General features: G+C 40.3%; 1 protein-coding gene across 1 annotated transcript in view; it reads right to left on the reverse strand.

The window, feature by feature from the left end:
• The window catches only part of MAP4K5 (mitogen-activated protein kinase kinase kinase kinase 5), an 86,026-nt gene that overhangs the window by 28,041 nt on the left and 31,836 nt on the right, over window positions 1-26,149 (reverse strand). The window contains exons 3-15 of the mRNA XM_080942275.1: window positions 24,736-24,826; window positions 24,252-24,316; window positions 22,866-22,921; window positions 21,139-21,186; window positions 21,011-21,053; window positions 19,898-19,970; window positions 16,010-16,141; window positions 14,745-14,807; window positions 12,987-13,068; window positions 11,403-11,519; window positions 7,969-8,047; window positions 2,018-2,076; window positions 942-1,009 (exon numbers count right to left, since the gene is read on the reverse strand). Of these exons, the coding sequence (XP_080798401.1) occupies window positions 942-1,009; window positions 2,018-2,076; window positions 7,969-8,047; window positions 11,403-11,519; window positions 12,987-13,068; window positions 14,745-14,807; window positions 16,010-16,141; window positions 19,898-19,970; window positions 21,011-21,053; window positions 21,139-21,186; window positions 22,866-22,921; window positions 24,252-24,316; window positions 24,736-24,826 (976 nt within the window). The remainder of the gene's footprint in view (window positions 1-941; window positions 1,010-2,017; window positions 2,077-7,968; window positions 8,048-11,402; window positions 11,520-12,986; window positions 13,069-14,744; window positions 14,808-16,009; window positions 16,142-19,897; window positions 19,971-21,010; window positions 21,054-21,138; window positions 21,187-22,865; window positions 22,922-24,251; window positions 24,317-24,735; window positions 24,827-26,149) is intronic.

The following is a 26,149-nucleotide window of genomic DNA, read 5'->3' on the forward strand; positions in this document are numbered from 1 at the left end:
TTTATTCATTCAAAATGCAAATATTCCTTTCAAATGTAAAGTTCTATTTATTAATTTTATGTATATGTAGGCACATGTCCATGTGCCTAAGTCTATGTATTTATACCATATGCGTGCAGTTGTTTGCAGAGGCCAGAAAAGGGCATTGGCTTCTCTGAAAATGGAGCTATAGCAGTTACGAGCTGCCTGATGTGGGTGCTGGTGGGAGGAGGAGAAACAAGTGCTCTTAACTCCTGAGCCATCTTTTCACCTGCTTTCCCTACCTTACATTTCTCCATCCTCTCTGACCCAAATACCATTCTTAATGCATGGGCAGCAGCTAGCTTTGACCCACAGGGTACAGTTTGCCAACCTCAGCTCTACTGGCATAATGTGGGGACCCAGAAGTCTACATTTTCAATGAATTCTCTAGATAACTGAAATGCACAAACATGTAAACAAGTCAGTGACCCACAAGGTCAGCCCCTCAATTCACTGTTGAATAAAGACAGGTCTAGAATATGAAGAAACTACATTAGAAACACAGAACAAGGTTTCCTGACCACCACTACAGTATTATTTTCCCAATGACATTGTTGAATGCATCATCATTACACACAATATATTCAGACTAAATCAAAAACAGGAATGGTGGCATGCCTGCAGCCCTGGCACTTCAGAGGCAGAGGCAGGAGAATGACTGCAAGTTTGAGGCCAACTTGGCCTAACTAGGAAGTGCCAGGCTAGCCAGTGCTACGTAACACGATCCTGTTGCAAAGCAAACAACTGAAAAACAAATAAACAAACCCACCCCCATACAACAGAGACTCTTGAAAAATGTTACTCAACAGTTCATGACATTTTGTCAATCATGCAAGTCAGAGCTCTACACTGGTAACTTTAAGACAAATCTCCATCAAAGCTGTTCACATAATCAAGTTATTGATTAGAAAGCCACATACCTGCCTGTATTTGCACCATCCACAAAAGGATTCCAATGTAATATAAAGTTTGGTTCTGATGACAGCCCCTGTGCAGGTCACAGTTAGAGTGTTACTTCCACACATTAACCAAGTTGGTATCACCCTTTTGGTTTACTAATTACACATCAGCCAAATTATTTGGTTCTAGAAAACCTCGGATGTTGTGGCTGCTAGTTATCATGGTATCTAACTGGCTTTATGCCTCCACAATTTGTTCTATTGTTTGACACATTTAGATCAATGACTCATTATCATCTGATGTAAACTTAAGAACTTCCTCGGATCTACTAAATATAGCTTTCAATCTGACAAGTAAAAACAAAATAACCCACACAAATTTTAATTATTTTCATAACTACTCCATCAGCCAAGACAATTAAACAATTCATTAAATGTGTATAAAAAATGCTGATGCATCCAGAAACAAGCAGTAAGAATGACATTAAAATCCACTAGAAACTGTACTTGTATTGACCAGAAAACAAAAGAAAACAAGAACAAAAAGTAGACATTAAGGAACTAATGTTAACAATTTCCTTTTAGGCCAATTTTAACAATACCTTATTTATTGATTCCAGTACATAAAGGATTAAATATATGTTAATTTCAAAATGATGTCACTTTGGTGTGATGACATATGCCTGTCACCCCAGTACTAGGCAACTGAAGCAGGAGGACCATAGCAACTGAAGGGCAGCCTGAGCTACACAGTGAGTCCCCAACAAACAACAAAGCACACGAAGCTCTAGTAACAAACATGCTGGAACCCACAAGTGTTCCACTAACAGCCACATGTCCAACCCCACAGAGAAGATACTTTACACAGTAAAGCAATGGGAGTGTGATTACTGAACACTCCAGAGCCACTGAGGACAGAGTTCAGTAATTCATGTGCATCCTTCAAAAGACTGGGAGTCTTTTATAGGTTTCTCACACTTCAGAGTGTGAACTGGATTAGTAAAGTTAGTATGTATAAAAAGTAGTTACTTTATTTCTTCAACTATATCTTACTCTATGTTTTCTCAAACATGAAACTGTTTTAAAGCCACAGTTACCATTTCATCCCGGGCTTCTGTTTCTTTTCTCAGAGGAGGTTCAAACTGTAACTTGTCAACTGTAAAATATAGAACAGATATGTCAGTGTGTAAAAATACATACACATGTAAAGTCATCATCTTATGAGGTTAATCTAAGGGATGAAATGTGAATGTTACCACAGAGGAGGCACAGAGGAAAGAGTATTTCTCTTATTCCTACCACACAACACCTTTACATTCATCCAGATAAAGTAACAATCAGAGATTTCGCCTATCTTTTAGGCTTAATCCTTGGCTGGAACTAGGAAATTTAAAAAGCACTTTTGTATGAGAGAAAACCTTTATTGGAAGTAGATGACAAGACAAAACAAAAACCCAAACGTTAAGACTGCAGATGCTGTCGCAGATTAAGCAGCAACTCTGTGGTACAGAAAACCTAGCAACACTGCATAGGTCACCTGCGGAGCACCACCGAGAGCTGTGGGAGCACCACCGAGCTGTAGGAGCAGTGCGTCTCTTCAGCAGCCGCATCCTGCCTACAGATTATTTGATCTCGTCAGACTACTTTCAGAATCATCCCATGTATTCAAAGAGCAATTCCTTTTAGATGAAATAGTTTATAATAGAGGACACTTTTCCTTACCTACTTAAAGCTAGTATAATTTTAAAAATTGCCAGAAACTAATGTGATTAAACGGCCATTTTTTTCAACATTCACACTCATATACAATATTTCTAAATGCAATCTTAGCTAATTGCCGAAAACTTTTGAGTAAGGGCCACTTGTATTCATCCCTAAAAACAAGCCTTGTAAAAAGTAACAGAAACCACTAACATGATTTGCAATGTGGAGCTAAATAGTAAATCATAAGCTTTCCCCCCTCACTCTCGCCTTTTCTTCATTTTATTATTATTATTTTTTTAACACCCTGCCACATAACCCAGGTTGGCCTGGAACTCACTACGTACAGCTTTGGCTGACTTCCAACTCCGGATCTTCTTCCCACCTCAGACTCTTCAGTGCTGGGGGGGTAACAAGTGTGTACAACCATGTGTGGCTTAAAATTTTTGGCCCAAAAGAGGAGGACATTTCATAAAATGCCATCTACTTAAAACAACAATCTAAAACAAAAGCCTCTATTCAATGATTACAATTAACATAACCTAGAGTAGTTTTGAAAAAAGATTTGTTTCATGTGTGGCAGTGTTTTGCCTCCAGACATGTACAGTGTGCACAAGTGTCTGGTGACTTGGGGACTCTGGAACTGGAGTCACAGGCAGCTGTGTGTGTCTGGAAGACAGCTCTGTAAGCAAGGGACAGCCTGCAGTATTAGGACAGACATCTGAGACTCTGCCCAGAAGAACCTTGTATAAACAGTCTAGAGAAACAGGACGGGAACCTTGAAAGGGTCAGCTGGCTGCCAGGTAATTCATTCTTTAAAGGAAGAGGACAAAATTCAGATGCTCAATATGGTGTTAGGTTGTCCAAGATACAAACAAACAAACAAACAAAAGTTAAAAAAATCCTGGATGGCGCTGAAGGTAGAAAACAGGAATCAACGACAGTTGAAGAAAAGAAGAAACAGACAAAGACAATATAGGTGATTAGCAGACAGGATATCATAAGAGGACTTAAGAGAGAGAGACTGGGTGAGCAGTCTCAGCACAGAAACTGAAATTATATGTCTAAGTATGTGTTTCTATGTACACATGTAATCTGTGCATTACTAAAATTTACATATAAAAATAACTGTGCCTGAAATAAAACTCACTGAATGGCTAAGTAGTGGAGTGGACACAGGAGCAAGTTCCTGCCACGTGTGGATGTAAAGGCACATAGAGCAGAGCTGCAGTCGTCCATGAGATCAGCGTGTTCACATGTAACACAAGACTCACACTTGTGCAGAGACCACGCAGACATTTCGAAGGAACAGCAGCCAGCCTGAGATCAGTGTGTTCACAAGACTCACACTTGTGTAGAGCAGAGACCACGCAGACATTTCAAAGGAACAGCAGCCAAACTCGATGGAAAACATGGATCCATACACCCAAGAAGCTTAATGAATCCCAGTCAGACAACAGAACCTGAGTCCAACTGGCATAAAACTGTACACACTGAACGTGGCTCAGCTATGTCCTGTGATAAATCAGAAACCGGAGGCAGGGGCAGCATTTCCTGATGGTTGGTCAGGGTTTAGTTCAGCGAGGAAGTTTAATAGGCTTCACTGTCATTCAGGCAAAGGAAATAAAATACTTTAGACAGTGGAAGTGTAAGAAGTTTGTTAAGTCCACTCAACTTGTTTAAAACTTTCATTTATTTGTCTTAAAAAATAAAAAAACAAGTCAAGGGTTTCATCTTGGCTGGCCCTGAACTCCTGTCATCCGTTTGTCTCAGATTTGTGAATTCTGAGAGTATGTACCACAATATTAATATGGCTGTATCTTGGTCAGAGAGCGGGGAATCTTTGACAACTGGGAGGACAAACACATCCCGTGCCAGGTCAGAAGGAACATTTCTCCCACGGAGACTCTGCATGTGTCACGTTTCATGTAATGAGTACTCTCTCCGAGCGACATGGCTCTCTGAGAAACTGCTCCTTAAGTCAGACTGTCAGGAACCTCCCATGGAGAAGTCTTGCTCATTACCGTGAATCACTGAATTATGTCTGGAAGAGCTAAGTCACTGACTCAGATGCAACCCAGACACTAAGCCTCAAATGAAGACTCCTAAACACAGGGCCCAGCGGCAGGCTTTGGTCCACTTCCAGAGCAGACCCAGCGCTCCCCCTCAACACACACACTGCTTCGCTCTGAGTCACCTCAGTCCCACTGTTTTGTTAGATATGATGCCACATGGTTTCTATGGTACATTTTATATCACTGCAAGGAATTAATAAATATGAATTTGCCGGGCTATTTTTTTATCTTGGTCAGTTTAGTACAGGATCTGTTATGGTTTCGATGTGAAATGTCCATGAAAATCCTGTGTCAAGGCTGGTTGGCAGCTGATGGCTCATAGAGCTGTGACCTCAGAACTGATTAATGCAAGGCTGAGTTCGAAATGGAAAGGCTACTGGGAGATGACAGACAGAGGTGGGGCCTAACTGAAAGCAACGGGTAACTGTCTCTGGCCAGCTCATCTTACTTTTTCTTATTTCTCATCCCATGTGGGTAAGAGCTTTCTTCCATGATGAACCCCAATTATACTGTTCTGCCTCAGTACAGGCCCTGAAGTAATAGAGTCAACTGACCATGGACTGAAACTCAAGAGACCATGAGCCAAACCAAACCTTTCTTCCTTTGTTCACCTCAAATTCTTTGTTATATCAACAGACAGGCTTAGAAATTATTCATGTATACTAAAATATATATAGAAAGAATACGTAGAATGATCATAAGAACCCAATACAAAATCAACAGAAGAATGGGTGAGTTGTAATATATTCATAAATGTAAGATTTCGCTAGTCTGCATTCCTACACAATGGTGTGAGTGAGTTTCACAGATGTGACTGAATTAAAGGGTCTACGGTGTCAAGCTATTTGTCTAAAAGTCAAGAGCAGCTAAAAGGAAGCCTGAGTGACGGGGGTCAGAATACTGACTAGTCTGGATTCAGGCACACGTGGAAGGGTACTCAGTGTGATAGAGCACGGCCAAGTCTGAAACTGCAGCGGTGTTCTGCATAGTGAGCAGTCTGCATGGTGTATGTATATTTAAATTTTACCATGTGCCACATTTAAGACTTGATCATTTACTATATGTAAATTACTAGCTCAACTTAAAAAAAAAAAACTGAAGCAAAAACCAGCTTAGAACTGAAATCTATTGAGCAAGCAAGAACAGAACCATAAAACATTCTGGTGTCTATAAAAGGTTAAGTGTTTAAGTGCTAAGACAGAAGAAAATCATCAGTAAAATGATTCCAAGTTCATCCAAGGCATATCCTATGAAAATATTAGCACCCTGAACACTCATGAAAAATCTAAATCTTGACTATCTCCAAAAACCAAAACCAAAACAACTCCCCCCAAAGGGAGGCTCTTTAGTTAAGACTGAGCATCATAGTGATGTCAACTGGTAATGTATAATTTAGTCACACATCAGTGAAAATAAAGTTTAAAACTAGATAACAAGACTCTACAATTCATTTATATAATAATCAGATATAATTAAAAGAACAACAATGTGTGCCCCTGGACAGTAGATGAAGAGAAGCAGGAGAGAGAGAGAGAGTCCTGACAGACTTTAGCAGAGGAAACTCTCGAAAGAGTGTTGCGCATGGGGATTTAGTAATACAATAAAGAGGTTATCTTGAATCCATGAGCCAAGAGATCTCTAGTTTTAACAAATGGCACTGAGCCAAAGGACTGTAGCAAGCTACCCCACTGCAGCTGTTCCTCGCTTTACTCCTAACTTCCGGTCAACATGGTAAGTGTCTAGAAAGTGGAATTGCAAACTACAAGACATCACAGAACGTGCTTTTTGCAATTTTGGAGTCGGTGATTAAGATCATTGGTTACTCTTGTGCAGGGCCCAGATTTGGTTCCTAGCACCCACGTGGTGGCTCCCAACCATCCCTGCCTCCAGGTTCAGGGGATCCAATGTTCTCTTCTGGTCTCTGCAGGACCCAGTTATATTCATGCTGTACCCACATCCATGAAAGCAAACACTCATGCAGACAAATGAAAAGTGACTAGATTAAAACAAAGAATATAACAAAGTGCACAGGCTAGAAATAAAAGACAAATCAGAAAACATTAACAGAACATTGTATAGCTACACAAGGTAAATACAGTTGTATCAAAGAAGGTCATCTTTGGTAGGAAGCAGCAAGGCTCCGGCAAGATGGCTCAGCAGGCACATAATAAACAAGCTGGGCACTGGCAATAACAAAGACACCAAGTCTAGAGTTATCACTGGCTTATCCATGACATGTCCTGTTAAGCAATGGGTATGGGAAAGCATTCGGTAAAGAACCAGGAAGATTTGGCTTGAAGAAAATAAAAATAAAACGTAGACAACGATTTAATAGTTATTTGTAAGAATTCTAATTGGTTCAAATACTTAATGAAGCATCTTATCTCCTTATAGTTAAAAATCCATTTGTTTTGTTAGTCATGCGTCTCATTTTATAAAGGAAGAAATCGGACACAGTCAGCAAATCCAGATCCAAACTTCTTTCTCTTTTGTTTTTTGAGGCAGGTCTCTCTGTAGAGCTCTGACTGTCCTGGAACTCACTCTGAAGACCATGATGGCCTTGAACTCATAATAGAGATCTGCTAGGCCCAGGCTCCTAAGTGTTGGGAACCAAAGTTGTACACTACCACCACTCAGGCCTTCTAATTTTTTGTTTTAATGCAGCTGAGGAGACAAAGGCAGTTGATTATAAAATTTTTGTCTGTTTATGACTAATTCATTAAATAAAAATAACCAAAATTCTACTTAAAATATTTGTAAAGAGTCATCTTCACATTGATGTAAAATATTTAAAACCCACCCAAATAACTAATAATAGAAGACTATCTTCTACAGTATGAAACAAATATAACTCAACCTGCAACACAGCATGGAGTTATAAAGCCAATGTCAGAAAACAGAAAATGTCTCTTGGTAATGTAACAGTATATTGTTAACCACATAAAACATTCATGGGAAGCAAGAAGTCAGAGAATATTAACAGTGGGATGGCTGTAGGTTATGTGATGATGGGTAATATCAATTCTCTATTTCTTATTTCTTGTAAATTTCCAGCAATGGGCACAATTATCTTCATAATTAAAAATAAAAATTATTTAAAAACAATAACCAGCATAATTCCAGGAAAACTAGAAAAGCAACCTATATTTTCAATATATTCTGAAACAAGCACATAGCCACATGTAGTCTAAGATTTTTATAATCCCCCGCACATAAGAATACCCAGATTGACCCTCCAACTCCGCCAATGGAAATGTATAGCAAACACGTACAGTTTATTTCTGAAGCTGTCCGTTCAGCTCTGGAATTCCTGTTTGTCGATCTAATGGTGTGACGGATGATGGCATGGGGCTGTGAATAGAAGCATAACATACACACTGAAACATTCCAACAACAAATAAGACGCAGATGCTGGACGGGCAGATCCAGGTACCTCACGGTCATGCTGAGGGAAACTAAGAAGGAATCTAAAGTCAGACAAACCTGTCTTCAGAGCTCAGTGTGGGAACACAAAGAGCCTCGGCTGCAGCAGGCGTTGGCTGTGCAGTATTTGGAGATGCATTAGGCACAGGAGGCGATCACATGATGCACCCCAGGAGTGTTAGCAGGAAGTGTGGTTTGGTAATTATTCGACAGCACTGAAATTAGCTAAGCTGAGGGAACTATGTGGACAGACTGCATAAGTCAGATCACAAAAGGCCTTGACTGTCAGATGATAACTCTCAATTTTTATTTGTTGAGCAGAAGGAAGTGTTTGGAGACTTCACTGCAAGGGAGTGAGCACCAGGAACAGGTAGAATTTTTACAGGTGTGTAAGGATGCAGTATTAGGGGGAATTCTGGCTTCAGATAGGTTGAGTATTTTAAGCTATGGAGAAGAGTGCCTGGGGCTCTTCTAGAGGACCCAGTTGATGCTGCAGCACACACAAAGCAGCTCATAACCATCTGTTGCCCTCTCTGGTCTCCACGGGCACCAGACACACGTGATGCACAGATATGCATGTAGGCAGCAAGAACAACAAACGAAGGCCCTGATATGCATTTAAAGAGTGACTACTATAAACTAAATCAGCGATCCATCACTTCCACCTCTTAGCTAAGCTCAGGCTCACCTGAAGCTATGCCTCAGTTCAGCCCATCAGTTACTGACGGCTCTCAAAGTGGCTTGAGCAACAGCTTTTCCTTCCTCCATTTCGAGGTCCTACTGTGCCACAAGACCTCAACCGCTGAAGTGAATGCGCAGATCTGTGTTTGAGATACTGTAGATAGCCGGAAGCATTCCACCCTCAAGGTTCTCAGCTTCAAACTCCACACTATATGCCCACTCTGATTGTCAAGCCCATTCTCACTTCCATCACAGTGCTTTAAAGTCCCTACCCGAATACCAACTGCGCTGATCCGTTACTCTCTTGCTCATCCCTGGTATCGGATCTTCCCTTTTCTCCTTATCTAGCTTGTATCCGATAGTCTAAAATCCTAAGTCATCTCCTGTGACTCACATCTATACAGGCCTACACCCAGCATCTAACTCCTGACTAGACCTTTCCATATGGAAGTCGTTCAGTATAGCAGTAAACTCATCCTTCTCCCCAAACTTGACCTTGCTCATGTTTCCGCCTCAGGAAGTGGTTCTATCCACCAGGGTTTCAAACTGAGATCCGACAGCAATTCTCCTCCCAGCCTTCCATGTCGGCTGAGACTCACTCACTCACTGTTTCACTCTGGCTCTGATTCTGGTGACTCTGAAGTGACTGTCAACTTTGTCCTGCTCACTCTGGGAGTCAGCCCTTTAACAGGCCTTAGTCCACTGCCTTTGCATGGTCAGAGAGACAGTCTGGGGCTTTATGTCCACGACTATTTTCTACTCCAGCCAGACTGAGTTGTCTTTAGTTCCCTAAGTAGTGTACTTTCTCTATTACCGTCAGGTAGTATACTTTCTCTATTACCCTCAAGCTTTCAAAACAGCTTATGATTTCCTCTATTGAAATTACCCATTATTGGCTAGACAGTTGGCTCAGCAGTTAAGAAGACTGGCTGATTTTGCAGAGGATCCAAGTTTAATTCCCAGCACCCATGTGACACCTCATGACTGTCTATAACTCTCCTAGAAGATCTGCCACCCTCTTTTGGGTAAAACATAACCAACCAACAACCAACCAATCAACCCAAACCAACCCAACCCAACCCAACCCAAACCTTATTCTTGCTCTCTTTCTAATTCTCAGTCATCCGTCAAGCTTTTGGCTCTTTCCTGCCGTACCTATGGAATTCCACCAGTGTCCCATTCTATAGGAATTATCAGTTCTATCAATTTTGTGTTGGTGTTTCTGCATTTCCTTTGAGAGTAATCCACTGTCTCTGAGTGCAGGGACAGGGTCAGTCTCACACCACTGTGCCCCACGATATGATAGAAGGTTCTGTATTTCAAGGACTAGAAAGAATGGCATATCACCAAACTAAATCAAACAAACAAACCCAAAACAAAAAAGGACTCAGCAAGGAGGCAGAAGAAGGGAAGCCCAGGGGTGTGTATCTTTACGTAGTTAAAGATTAGTTGGGAGTTAAGTAATATCTAACAGCATTTATGTTGTACGTTTTAAGTTAAAGAATTAAGTCTGTTTGCTGTTTTCAGAAAAACAAGCACATTTAGTCTAATCATAAAGCAGCCCTGATTAGACTAGAACTGACAATGTAACCTAGGCTGGCTGAGCCCTTGGTTTACAAATTGAATGTCCCTATGCCAGGCATAAAATTTCATTAATCTTATTTTTAAAAAGAATTATATTTATTTATGTGTATGTATTCATGCACTACATGTGTATGCATGCATGAGCACCTGGATCGGACTTGGTTCTCCGGCCTTCAAGCTCACTTGACTAACCATTTAGACATCCTGCCTGCCCACGCCTTAGTCATCTTAAGGCTACAAATAGTGGTCTAAGTATTAGTGTGTATAGGGAAATTGTGTGTTGCTGGTTTATTTAATGTTTGCAATTCTAGTAAATTTAACATCAAATAAAATGATATAACAGGACTATAATTACAAGAAACACAGGGGGAACATGGATTGTCTTTTAAAGATTCTATTAGGACTACATTTTTTAAATACTCAAACAAAACATGGTACAGTCAATGAGCAGAAAGTCCCTTATTCCTAATTTACATGTTGTGCTATTACACATTGGTACACTCAAAATAACCCCATCACACTTTCAGAAAAAACACACATAGTAATAAAGCAGCACATGTAAATTATACGAGAAGCAATACATATGAAAAAATACTTTCCCGTTGAGGATTTCAACTTACTCCTTAGAATTACCTATATTCTGTTAATATACATAAATGGGAAAATGAAATGACCAACTCAATTTGTAAGGAGTCTCATGAATGAAAACTTCTATGCACATGTGTTGTGCCTAAACCTTTCCTTCTTGTTCCAAAGTGAGATTTTTAAAGCCTCTATTTCCTAGGCACCAGATGTCACGTCTGTATGTTTTTAGGAAGATCACATCCCACTACATGCTGAGAAGACCCGGGAGAAAGCACCCCAGGAGTTCTAGGCATGTGTGTGAGGGGTTGGGGAGGAGAAGCTCAGAACTCGGATGAGAACAGGATTCAGAAAAGCCTTAGTGAGCGTATAGACTGAGTGTGCACTGTTAACATGTCACATCTCCGATCAAGCATTCGCCTGCACCCATTCTCACCTCAAAGTCATCATCGTCACCTTCGCTGTAGTGAGCATGGTTGTCTGGATTGTTCACCTTATCCAACAGTTCAACCGCGAGGGCCCGAGACAGACCTGACTGCCCCACGAAAGTGTGCTAAGTAAAAACCAAACACAGTAAAACTTCACAAATGTGCCTTCACACATTTTATAGTTTATAAAAAATGCCACTTGTGATTTTTAAATCAGTAACTTGTGAAAAGAGATGAACAGTGGAGTCTAAATTGAGACATGGGGCATGCAGAAGTGGAGGCATCGACTGCCTATGATCACTACGATCACTATGATCACCTATGATCACTATGATCACTATGATCACCTATGATCACTATGATCACTATGATCACTATGATCACCTATGAACACTATGATCACCTATGATCACTATGAACACCTATGAACACTATGATTACCTATGATCACTACAAACACCTATGATCACTACGAACACCTATGATCACTATGAACACCTACAATTACTATGATCACTATGAACACCTATGATCACTATGATCACTATGAGCACCTACGATCACTATGAACACCTATGATCACTATGATCACTATGATCACTATGAACACCTATGATCACTATGATCACTATGATCACTATGATCACTATGATCACCTATGATCACTATGATCACCTATGATCACTATAAATACCTACGATCACTATGATCACTATGAACACCTATGATCACTATGAACACTATGATCACTATGATCACTATGAACACCTATGATCACTATGATCACTATGAACACCTATGATCACTATGAACGACTATGATCACTATGATCACTATGAACACCTATGATCACTATGAACGACTATGATCACTATGATCCCCTTTGATCACTATGATCACAATGATCACTATGATCCCAGCAGACACTTCTGGTGTGAGAACAGAATGTGAACCACTTCTTGATGGATAGTTAATTTAATCTATATTATGCTGTAAATTATAACCAGTTAAATGATGATGTTCATTTATATATTATCCGTATACAAATGAATACTGTGGGATGATTCAAAACAATAAAAGCATGTTATATAATCACATTCACTTAATTCAGATAAATTATAAGGTTTTCTTAGGTTGCTGTACTAACTACTTTCTCATACAAAGGTATTTTACATTACATATATATGTAGAATACATTATAAATTTGCATAAATTAAGAAAGCAACGAATTTTAAATAAGATTTCGTATTCTCATAGGCTAGGGTCATCAAACTGTAGTCTCAGCAAAATCTGGTGTCCTGGCTACTTTTGTAAATAAAATTCTTGGGGGTTAAAAACTACGCCTATGTATGTATACTGCCTATGGGTACTTTAGTGTCACAACGGCAGAACTGAATAGTTGTGACAGAAACCGTACAGTCCATAAATACATATGTAGAGAGAAATATGCAGCATCCGGTCCCTTACAGAAAGTTGGCCGATCCCTGCTGAAGAGATGAATAACAATCCAAGTTTTACAATGTCTACTTTTGCTGTGCTGGCAGGTCTAGCTGCCAGGAGCCTCTGCACCCCTCTGTGACCCAGTGACTTACAGTCAGAAGCCTTTCAGCAGTTGGTCTCTTCTTGGGGTTTTTAGTTAGTGCTATTTTGACAAAATTATGGAATGTCGATGACCTGCAAACGAAAAGAGACAGTGTAAAATATCTCACCTGTGTTGGTTTCCAGCTGTCAGTACACAGTCAACTCAGGAACCGTCAGAAGTGACACACACCATTCTGCTTTTCCCTTAGGCCTCCCACTTCCATCTGGGCCAAAAAAACTAACCACGAAACACAGTATATTCCTTGTGCCTATGTGCAGCCTGTCTTGTCTGAGAACCATGCAGTTACACAGCAACAGTAATAGACAACTTCAAACACCGCTCTACAGACATAAGTTGGTGGGCCATGTCTAATGCATGACTTTAGGTACCCTTTCAAGGTGCTGGAAAAGCCAAATTTCTCACTGCATAATTTACAGAGCACTTTTAAAAAAATTTCTATACTTAGATTTCATGGAAAGTAGAGAGATTATTACAAGACAATTTAAATTCTAAAAAAAAAAAAATAAATTTGGAATCCATAATAAAAAGGCAAAGAAAAAGGAATGATTTTAGCAACCAAAAGGATATCCCAGCTACCTGCTTTGATGAAGCGGGAGAGGGAGAAGCAACAATAAAAATAAAATTAAATTAAGTTAAGAAAGAAAAGAGAAAGAATTCTATTTTCATTACTAATAACAAACAGGCTTCTTTCTGACAGTGTCAAGATTCCACCAGGGGAAAATAGCTTAAGAACCAAGGAGGTTGCCATAGTAACTGGCCAAGACAACACAGCAGATCTCAGCAGAGAAATGCCTCACTGTTCTGCCTGTGGTGACTTGTGAGAGACACTCAAGAGGAACAGTACGAGAGACTGGTAGGGAACCTCTGATGTTAACAGTGTTGCTGGAATCTGACCATGAATTTAGTGTTGATATACAATACTGGCTGTCCCTGAGTGATTAAGGCATTCTTGTTCCAAAACACTAGGAGCTTGGGGCCAGTGTCGGCGCAGAAGGGCACACTACAGGGTGACTTGCCTGTCATTCTTGCCATCACCCTAGGATGACCTTGCTCCTAGATGAAGCTGTAACCCACCCGTAATGATACTTATCGCACTTCAGAATCTACTAGGGGGAGAGGCTACTAGAATCTGAAATCTCACAGTGTAGACTGTCTTATCAGAAAAATAATAAACATACACATTTGGATGCTAACAGACCTTCAAGAAATCTATACACCTATGTAAGAACTATGTTTATGAGATTAGAAAACTTTACTTGCTGGTTTACTTTATAAAATATATATAGATTTTAATTAGAAAAAATTTTACTTTTACCACCTAATATTCATGAACTCTAACAATCGCTGCAGAAGGAAAAAGATTAGGATAAAAACAAGTCCTTTGAGTACTATGGAAGGAAGAACAGAGACCAGAAGGACTGGTTTCAAGTGTCACAACACCTGGGAAACTTTTTCAGACATCACAGTCCAGAAAAGATAATATTTAATTAGTGGAAATAAAAAACACAGGGCAAAAAAGCAAAAAACAAAAAAAAACCCAAAACACGACTTTGCAAACCCTTCCCGTATTCATTTCCCCCCTTCCCTCAGCTTTCACCCCAGGCAGTAGCGCAGTGGAAAGTGGCTGCTCGTGAACTGCAGGGATGATTAGAAAGTAAACCTGGTTCACGGTGAGCCCTGGAGTGGTCATCTAGGACATAAGGAACTCAACTGTCGAATCTGCAGCACTGTGTAATCTGTAACTCACCATTTAGTTTTGTCCTTTAGTTTTGGAGGCTGGAAATTACTTTTTGACATTAAGAAGAGAGCCCTGAAATAGAAATTTCAGTAAAAGGCAATATTAAGACACTTCATCATTGCAATTAACAGAGTGAATATTCTTTTATAAATTTGTATAAAACTTCCTCATGGAAAGGCACCGAAGACATTGCTTTAAACATGGAATTTATTTTTTTTAAGATTTATCTTTATTTATAAGAGTACACTGTAGCTGTCTTCAGACAGACCTTAAGAGGGCATCAGATCCCATTACAGATGGTTGTGAGACACCATGTGGTTGCTGGGAATTGAACTCAGGACCTCTGGAAGAACAGTCAGTGCTCTTAACCACTGAGCCATCTCTCCAGCCAGGACATGACACTGGGGGTCAAATCCTGGTCTTTGTATAAGTTAGATATGCACTTCTGCTGCTGAGATGTGCTTGCAGTCTTTAGCTTTTTTATGTTTTGGGAAGGTTCTGGAATACTTCTGCTAGTTTTTTAAAAGTCTTAAAATGTCAAACAGGCCCTTACTTACAAAACAAGGCCTTACCTCAGTTACCTATAAAACTCATAGTATACTGCAGGCTTATTTACATAATTAGCTTATTACATAGCACTGACATGTAACTTTAAAATTAATTTATAGGTTTAAGCAAAGCCTGGCATTTATAATTATTCTGGCAAATTATATCCATTTCCGGATGTTTCCTTTATTTGGACAATAAATTCTCATTTATTTATTCTCATATAGTACTATATACAGGTTAACCTACAAGCATACTCTATGAATTCACCTTTGAGAGAGGAAGAACTTGCCCCTGAATGTACGCGCAGCACATGTGAGTGAATGTTCAGCCCTGCGCACGTGTGCAGAGGGCTGTCATCCTTTACTCTTCATCTTATTTTGGGGGACAGGGTCTCTCACAGAACCCGGAGCTTTGTTTTGCCTAAAAAGACTGCCCAGGAAAACTCTGGGGATCTGCCTATCCCTGACACTCCAGCACATGGGTTCAGCTATGTGGTGCTCACCCAGCTTTTAAAAGGGTGTTAGGGTTCCAAGCTTAGGTCTATAGTTGTGTGCAGAAAGCAATTTGCACAGTGAGGCATCTCCCCAGACCCCTGAGCAGGTTACATGACGTTATTTCTGAGCCTCTTACTGTACTTTTACTAGAGTGACACATGTGAAAATGAGCTCACAACCCCAGAGCAATCAGAATCTCATCGTCCAGAGCGTTGTAAGTAATGAGAACACCTCATGGGATGAAGGTCAAACATGGGCGGCTGCAGCTCTCCAAGCTCGATGGCAGTTATCCCAACTGCCCAGATGTCACAGAGCTGGTTGTAGCCACCATTCTTCTCCACCGCGGCAACTTCGGGAGCCATCCTAGAGGGAGGTAGCGAGACAGCATTCTTTACTTTTCTAAAAGACAGAAAATACGCTACTCTATGCTTATAGATGAAGGAAGGAAAGAAACCTTACCACCCTGCCCCACACCCCCAATTCATTTTTGGTGGCTAGAGAGATGGCTTAGTGGTTAGGAGCACTGCTTACATAGGGGCTCACCAACACTCCTGCTCCACGGCTTCTGACCTCTGGGCATACATGTGGTGCACTTACACACACACACACACACACACACACACACACACACACACACACACACACACACAGACCTCAAGCAAGAGTCAGCAGGAAGCTGAAGGTAAGGAGCCAGAACATACCAGAGAAAACCGGAGCAAATGCAGGGAGCTGTGGAGAGCAGAGGGGGACAGCGGGACTCACCTGTGACCCTGGGAAGGAGCCATACACTGCCTGCCATTGTTAGGGACAAGTACACAAACAGAACAACTCTTTCTTGGCTACACACATCACCAAGTTTTAGTAGTCCATTTTATTTTACAAAAGTATAAATCTAGTCTGAAATTAAAAAAAAAAAATCTTCACACCCGAGGGCTCGGAGGGTCTGGGAAGTAGAGAGAAAACAGACTGCCAAGGAAGGGTCTACACAGGACCAACCGACTTTTATACAAGTGAATTCAGAATTTCTTGTGAAAATGATGAGGGCCCACTGAAAGACGTACTTATGGAGGCAGCTTAATGGAAACCTCACAGCAACGTGAAGCACAGGGAGAGGAGGTGAGGCGGGCAGAGGAGCCGAGGGAGCCCAGAGAACAGGGTGTGGCAGCAAACACCTGTAACTACCGCCCCGAGGCTGAAGCAGGGGTTCTCTTGAGTTCCAGGGCAACCAGAGCTACAAAGAAGACTGTGTCTCAGTAACCACCACCCCTACCCTTCCACTCCTATACAAAACAAAACAAAACCAAAAAATCCCCAAAACACACAGTGATCATATAAGCTGTAGGTAACACTGTCAGGGACTATATAGTCATATTACATACCCCAAGTTAATATTGCTTTTACACGCACAAAACTATCATATACATTTGTTGAAATGTATAACGTATCTCAACGTAAATGAATATAGTACATGTGTTCTAAGGTGAAGACATAATATACTAAACTTCTTTCTTTCTTGCTGTGCTGGGGAGTGAACCCAGGGACCTAAGCATGTTAGCCAAGTACTACATGGGACTACACTCCCAACCCTTCAAAATACGAATATTAAAAAACACTAACATGAAAATGCATATAGCTATGCAGTGCTGTATGAAAGTCATGGGCATTGGACAAAAGAGAGGAAAACGGTTTCTATTAAGCCCGTTTGATACGTGGAAGGGACTGGGGTGGAGGTGGGGGGCAGCACCTGCAGATACACTCATCCCTCTACCCACTGGAGTTACTGTGTAGCTAACCGGGGTGGCACCTGACTGACGTGCTTCCCAGCTCTGGAGGGCCCTGAGCTTAGCTCCAAGGTGGTTGTGTGTGTACCTCTGAGCAGCAGCAGAACTTAGGGTGAGCACAGGAAAGGTTTTCCTGGGAGGCAGAGCACTCGGGCAGAGGAGTTGCAGATGTGTTTACAAGAGGACAGTCACAGAAAGTATTGAGATCCTATAGGTAATCAGATCTGTCTATACATCCATTGAATTTTTACTTAAATGACACCTCTTAGGGATTCTTCTGTGATTAAGTGGTATGTGTTAACTGAAGAAAACTATGAATATAGGAAAAATATAGAAGAAAACAAGCTGTGCCCTCAATCAAATACAGCTACTGTCTCACACATTTTCAACTGTGCTTTGTACTCAGAGACAGATAATCTTTCCTAAGACTGTACTATGGCATGTGCTAATTTTAACTTCTGATTTTTAAAAAATCATGTGCCTCTGAGCCTGACTGCTAACAATCCATCTTAGCCGGCATCCTATTTAACGCCACTGTGTTCCTCCTCGGAACGGACATGTTCAATTCCCTTAGCGGACTCCAGCCACCATTTTCTCAGTATTGAGGCTCAACACTAAAGCATCACTGGAAAGCACTTTGCATATAAATGCACAAGCCTCTGATAAACTACCACCAGTAAAAACGCTGAGACTAAAGGACAGAGGCAGACAGGGGCTCTTGAAAGCCGTGCTGACAAGGCTCTCTACCAACGAGAGGATGAAAGAGAGATCGAGAAGTGGGAGTTACTCAGTGATTCCAAGTCTTCCAATGTGACTGAAAAGAAAGTGATGTATTTATCTGTGCGCATGCTCACGGGTGGGGGGGGGGCGCATTTCCCACATTTTATGATTGCTTACATGTGTTACTATAATTGCTGCTTGAGGCTTTCTTTTTAGTGGCATATTCAAGATTTGAATAGTTTGGTCAGACCAAGCCGTCCTTCCTTTCACTTGCCTGTTAATTTTGCTCCAGCTGGCAGACATGAAGCTTTACCCTGTCACCGTGGGAACAATCTTTTCCTTTAAAGTATGACGCCTCCCTCCTCTTCCCTTCTTTGCTGTCCTCTGCCTTCTTTTTTGTTTCTGAGTCTCATCTACCCCCAGGCTGGTCTAACTTTCTTTGAGCTGAGGATAAATTTAAAATTCTCCTACACATCTAAGTGCAGAAGAAAATGTGTGTGCCTCCACCCAAAGTTTATGTGGTGATAGGGACCATGAATGCTGGTGAAGTACTCAACCGAGTTATATCTCCAGCCCAACTCATTTGTTGTTAGCTTTATTTTATTTAGAGACAGGGTCTCACTATGTAATGCTGACTAGCCTAAGACTCATTCTGTAGTCCAGGCTGGCCTCACACCCACAGAGCTTGCCTCTGCATCCCAAGAGTGTGGCACCATGTCCAGCCCCCCCCCTTTTTTTTTACTTTTATATTTAACTCTGTCTCTGGAAGAGCAGCCAGTGCTATTAATCACTGAGCCATCTTTCTAGTCTCCTATTTATTTTGGCATTACTTATGAGGTATAGAATTACTTTAAATTATTTTCAAAATAACAAATTATCCAAACCCCACATACAAACAAACCCAACATTTAACACAAACTTTGAATGTTGTCCATTATAGTGTTCATTACTCTATTTTAAATATTAAGCAGTTTTGTTGCTTGTTTTTTTGAGTCAGGGTCTCATAGCCCAGGTTACCCTCAATGAGGATGGCAGTGTTTTTGGAGAAATCTCTGTGGTAGTCACTAGTAGGCTACACTATCCATGTGGAGCTGCAGGACATTAGTGTGGGATGCATAGGCTTGCACAACCGGGAGTACAGTCCTTGATTAAAAGCGAAGATTAGAAGAGGTACTGGAAGTCTTTCTTTAGAAGACTCCATATTCTACATACACCCTTCATGATGCTGGATGCGATGAAGAATCAAAGTTCCCTAGCAAATGAAACCCAGGACAATATCAAGTAGCACACAAGTCTCTTAGCCTTTGATGGTCATTTGAATGGCCAAGAATTAAGGTTCAGATTTGCAAGTGAAGATGTGAGGACAGAGGGGTACACTGTGGGACACACTGATACACTCCAGCTTTCATGATAAGATGTTTTCTGTGCTTTGTTTGTGGGTTTTTTATTTTGGGGAGAGAGGCTGCATGGGCTAAGGCAGATATGAGAAGACAGGAACATGAGCAGTACTGGGATGCATGATGTGAAACTCAGAGAATCAATAAAAAGTTAACGAAAGGATCAGGGTTCGGTGCAAAGCACGAAGAAAGGGCAAGAGGACAGTGGTACCAGGCCTCACCAGTAAGGGGTGCCGATGAAGGACTTCCTCTTTGCAATGGTAGCTGTGATTTTTGCAGCCACACCAAAGTCAGCTGGCGAGGGAAAAGAGCAGAAAATTGGTTGAGTTCTTTTTGACACAACTAGCATTTTTAAGCTTTACCCTTGGCACAGCATCATTAATATATTAGGTATTAATGCCAAGAACTGTGCATAAATTTAGTATTAAGAAAATTTTCATTAAAAGAAAATTTCTTAAAATTTTACTAGAGTGAAAAGTATATTGCATTAGGCTAATTAAATTATTTTAATTAAAAGCACAATGAAGTTAATTTGGGGAAAAATGGCAAAATTAAAACATGCAGAAAACATATACCCACATTCCTTTAATTCTAAAACAGTGCAAGGTTATTACTTTGTTGCTACTTTTAAGAATATTTTCCTATATACATAAAATTTCATATTTGTTGTTAAACACGGTAATTGTGGAAGTTTGAATATGTTTGGTCCAGGAATTGGTACTATTAGTAGGTGTGGCCTTGTTGGAGGAAGTGTGTCACTGTGGGGGTGAACTTTGAGACCCCCTTCCTAGCCTCGTGGGAGCCAGTCTTCTCCTGTCTGCCTTTGGATCAAGATGTAGAACTTTTGGCTCCTCCATGCCCTCGTTTGCCTGGACACTGTCATGTTCCTGCCTTGATGATAATGGACAGAACCTCTGAAGCTGTAAGCCAGCTCTGATTAAATGCTGCTCTTTAAAAGAGTTGCCTTGGTCACGGTGTCTCTTCACAGCAATGAAACCCTAACTTAGACAGTAAAAAAATAACACATTATTTGGTTCATTGTTGTCATTTAATATACTAGATCCACTGATAATTTTTATAAATATTAATAATTTGCTGAAAAGTATTCCATGGGTTTGTATCTTTCTACCGTAAGTAACAGGACTGAAAGCTTTATGAATATGACTTTCTTCACCTATAAGATTTTCTCAAGTTCAGTAGATTTACTCCTTTAGGAATAAAATAGGTATCACAGGTAATAATTATTATGATTATATATTGAATAAAAACCTATTCAAACTTAAACATCATTTAATTTTCTTGGTTAAAAAACTTAAGAACCCAAAATAACATACCTAGTTTTACATCACCATGGTCTGTTAATAAGATATTTGCACCCTAAAAGGAAAGCACAAATACTATTAACTAGCAACATACAAATTCTTTCAAAATTCTGCAATTTAAATATATTAGGTGAACTTACTTTGATATCTCTATGCATTTTGCCTTTAGTATGCAAATAAGCAAGGCCCTGAGTTAAAAAAAAAAAACAAAACATGCATTAGAAAGACAGTATCAACTATCTACCTGAGTTACTGCAAAAGAAAGACTAGACTTTTTGTCTGCGGTGGCCTTCTGTCTGGCTTCTTGAAAACCAGTTTTACATATTTTGCTGAGTTTCTCATACAGCTTAGGGAGACATGGAGATTGCTATCCTCTGTTGCTCCATTTTGAATAAAGGCAGAAGTCTATTCGCTTGACGGGACATTAAAATTGGAACAGATTTGGGAGGTCACTGTTTAAAAAGCCTTGTATACAGGGAACTAGAATCATAAAACATGCTGAAGTCATAGTTACTGGGCCTGACTATAAATCCAAATTGCTGATCTATTGTTTTGGTTTATCATCCTGTTACTTAAAGAAACAATGAACTTCAGAAACTAAAATATAAAGAAAACTAATTTGTCAATAATTCTATGCTATGAGCCCATGATTAGGTTTGTATTTTATTAAACACAATATATTTCTATTTGGCTCGTACTGTGAAAAATTACATTTCTAGTCATTTCTCCCTCTTGTTTACATGGATTTAAAACAAAAAAAGATTAAAAATATTTGAGGAAAAATATCTACCACCAATACACATACAGACATCTTTGTTATCCCTGAACAGCAGTAACGCAATGACTTAATCAACATTTATGGTACACGAACTATTTATTGTAAGTAATCTACTAGTGATCTCAATGATCAAAGGAACATGTGGGTAGGTTATGTGTAAATATTCGCCATTTTATATAAAAGATGAATAGCTACGGATACGTATTCTTGAAGGTCCTGGAAAGAAACCCTCATGGACATGAAGGATAATCACATGTACAGAAGAGAATTAGCCTGCATTTGTCTCACAATAGACTGGGAACATCATGTCTTAGAGCACAAGGAAATGACTGTATAAACTAACTGGAATATTTCTCGGATCTGATCAATCTTGGTTCATTTTAAAATAACAACTACATAGACGTATAGAACATCAACCTCACTTCTAAACAAACTACACAGTCTAGGAAGCACGTGAGAGAAGTAATACTCAATAAATATCAGCTTTGACCCTTCCCCAAGCCTTGGAGCAGATGAACAATATTATTAACACTAATTTTTACCATGAGCAATCTTTAAGAGAACCGGAAAAACAGCATAGAGATGCCGAGTTTCTAGTGAAGATACACTTAGTATATTAAAGTTCTCCCAGGCTCTGAAGTAAAGAAACACAAGCGTGCTCTCATATGCTGATGGAGCTTGCAAAAGGGCGCTCGGCTACCATGACCTGTATTAATGCCATGCAGAACAAGATCTGACAAATGTCCTCCCAATTCTGTAGGAACGTTCTGTTAACACCCATGAAGTGTGAGGGGGAAGGTTAGACACCTTACAACTGACAAGTCTGCAGCCTCGCTCACACTTAAGCAATGCTGAGACATGGCTTTCCGCAGCTTTGGTGGCAATACCTGACCATCTGCACCTCAGCATCCCTGCACGCAGGGTGTCTGCCTGAAGAAATCCTCACCAGTCACTCACGAGGCAAGCGCTAGCTTTACACAACTAAAGCATGGAGTCGATCTGGGAGAGTACTGTCTCATTCCTCAGCTTTTGGACAAACCCCACTTTATAGTTACTAACTATCAAACTGCCCTTAAGCTAGTGTGGTACCTGTAAGGTCTCTCTGCAGACGTAGGCTATTTGCAATTCAGATAATGGTCCAGTAACTAGAAAGAAACAACAACAACAAAAAGCATATTGTTATTGGAGGCTAACATTAAAAACAGTCTAGCTATAAAATGATAAAGCAAGCATATAACTTCTGCATGCATCACTGGACGCCTTCCGACTCAGAGCAGACAGCATTTGCGTAACTACGAAATGAAACAAACACTGGTAATTTTAAAGTCAGTCCTGAAAATTAGAGGTTGATTCCCTGACAGCTCTGGACAGTGAAAATGTAGTGTGTCCAAGTGTAACACTTGGTGGAAGTTGCACGGGCAGGTCTGCAGAGAGCCAGGACTGTAAGCTCAGTCTCACAGTCTCAGGGACAAGGCCAGGAGCACGCTGACCCTGTTGGAGAACTACTTACAGAGGCACAGAGCACTGGGGGAAGATCAGCGTGACACTGATCTTTGTGAGAGAAATACTCAGGCCAGCAGTCATATTCTGTTAAGTACGGTTAGGTTCCCACCCCACTGGTCCCCCAGAGTCTAAAAGCAGAGATCTTCACAGGCCACGGCGCTGCACTAGCACTTTCGTGTTTGCCACGTTAACACATGCTGATGACTTTCAATGTAAAGAGTTTAGCATAGAAATGTTTTCAAGTACTTTGCATAATTCTGAATGAAGGATACGTATCTGCAATAAGTCTAATTAAATAAAAAATATTCCATCAAGATTTATCTTTATTCATTTATTCATTTTAAGCAAATTTTAGCAATTCAAGAAACTGCCAATCACACAAAATTTAAACTGTGGAGGCCCTGAAAAACTATTTCTAAAGCAGGTTATGGAGAAAAGCCAAGTTCAACTGGTTACAAGAATATTAAATATTCTTTCTCTTCAAACTCATAATTTAGTAAGAATTGTTAGAGTAACGAACTGATGCCTTTTTACAACTGCCCTATAACAAAGCTTAGGTAGCTCCCTCGGCACTTGCCTTTCTGCTTTCTCAGAAACTACATCTAAGTAGTATTTATGTACGTTTTAGGCAGAATGTCAGTGTTCAGTCCTGACTGACCTTAAACTCTGGATGTTTCTAACTGTGCCTCAAGCATTTGGGGTAACAAGAACATACACTATGTCCAGGCGGAGAGTAAAACTTACATTGTACAGTTATTTATGAATCTTTTAGTTCAGGCTCAAACAAAATTAGCTGAATAACTAAGAGCAATAATAAGAATTCCTAGTTTTTAAACCTGTCTCTGGGGACAGAAAGAATAATGCTGAAGACTAAACTCTACACAACTCATTTCCCTTGCAAGGCAGAAATGCCAAAGCACAAGCACAGAAGGTCAAAGAGGGCTTTAAGATGGAAAACCGTATTAACAGTACCGTGATAGATATCTTGAAGTGATCCGCCACCGCAGTACTCCATGCAAATCCACAGTTTTTCCCTACTAATATGAGAAAGAGAATTAAATGAGTGTGTAACCCTGACTACTGAAAGGTGTACTCTATAGGCCCATGGGTCTCACTCTCATAGCACACTGGGGTGTGGAGCTCTGCAGAGAGCAACAGGAAATCGGCAGAACAATCAATCCTTCCTCTGCACACACAGGAGCACATCAGTTCAGATTTCTTTCAGTTTGAAGAAGGACAGAATATGACCTGTTTTCCGTTCCCATCACTCACAACTCGTATCAGCAGAGGTGCTAATGTTTACAGAGCAGGGAAGGAAGATGGCAAGAAAACCTACCAGATTTAGAATTTCAGACAATGTTTTCAAACTGCACACATATGGTGGCATTTACACAAGAGGGAGAATGGTAGGAGAGAGAATATAAAAACAGGTTAAATGATGATGCTCTTATGTTACCTGAGGTAGCTCCCAAAGTAGGCTACGATGTTGCAATGTTTACATTCTTTAACCATAAATATCTCTTGTTGAATCAAAGAAAAATCATCACCTGAAAAACAAAGTAAGTTGGTCACCATGCTACTCCAAATATAAAGAAATATGAGAAGACCTGAAGTGAGAATTTCGGTTTCTCTAAAAAACACAGAAATATTATGGGAATATGCTTTCATTTTCATACCAGGTGTGGAATACGGGGCTGCTTCAGACTGTCCCTGGCAGCTGACTATGATTTGCCTCGTGTTTAGCAGGAGCATGATTTTGCTACCAGTGGATAGTTTGTGATTGTGTGACACTTGGAATCCTGGGAACTCTACAGAGGGCATATAAAGCTAGAGCCCTGAGAGTAGTGGTGGTGGTAGTTGTTGGTTGGTTTTGGTTTGTTAGGTAGTTGTTAGCAAAGAAATGAGAAGAAATTAGATATTGTGACAGTGAAGATCAAACTTGCCCCAAGGATCCTGACACCCCTAATCAGCAGGAGGTCGTCTGCCCCTTTCACCTTCATCCTTTTTTCTCTTCTATCTAGTGTTAGGGGCTTGAACGGGAGAAAGAAGGGTGGAGAAGGGGAAAAAGAAGAACTCATAAAGTAGCCAAAGACTGGCAGACTGTATTTTGCAGCTGTTGAAATGAATATTACAGTTATCTGGTGTGCCTATTTGATCTCTGGTAAAGTTTAACTGTTATGATTTTTAAAACTATTTACAGAATATACAAAATATAACCTCATGCATGTTAGGATAGTACTTCCACCGCTGAGCTATAGCCTATCTCTCTATGAGTGAGCTACATTAATGGACGTGGGGTAGCAAAGTCACCCACTTCTTTTACTGGACCAGGGAGAGGGAGGGTAGTGAGAATGTGTGTGCATGCCCGTAGAGTCAGTTCAGAGTCAGTGTTGGGTGTCTTCTTCCATCACCTTCACTTTAGTTCTGAGTACAATCTCTCCATGAACCTGGAGCTTGCTGACTAAGCAAGACCAGCTCCTGAGTCCCAGAGTTACTCATGTCTGTCTCCCAGTACTAGGTTACAGCACACCACCACAACTACCAGCAGCTTTTCATGCGGATGCTAGGGGTTCAAATTCAGGTACCTGCTCTTGGATAATAATTTACCCTCTGAGCCATCTTCCCAGCCCCAATTTCACCCACTACTACTCTAAGTGTACCTCAATGTCCCTTTATGTACAGCAGCATTTGTTTAATAAAATTAGGTTCAGTACTCAATATACATCTACTTACAATCATAACTCCTAGTTGGACTTGTTCTATTTGCATGAACGCACAGTTAGATCTAGATTTCATGTAATAACAACATGTGATGTTTATTGTTTTCTAGGTCTGGCTTATTTTACTTCAATGTTTGCATTTTCAAAAAA

This window comes from Micromys minutus (genome assembly GCF_963924665.1).
Source record: "Micromys minutus genome assembly, chromosome: 1".
Lineage (NCBI taxonomy): Eukaryota > Metazoa > Chordata > Mammalia > Rodentia > Muridae > Micromys > Micromys minutus.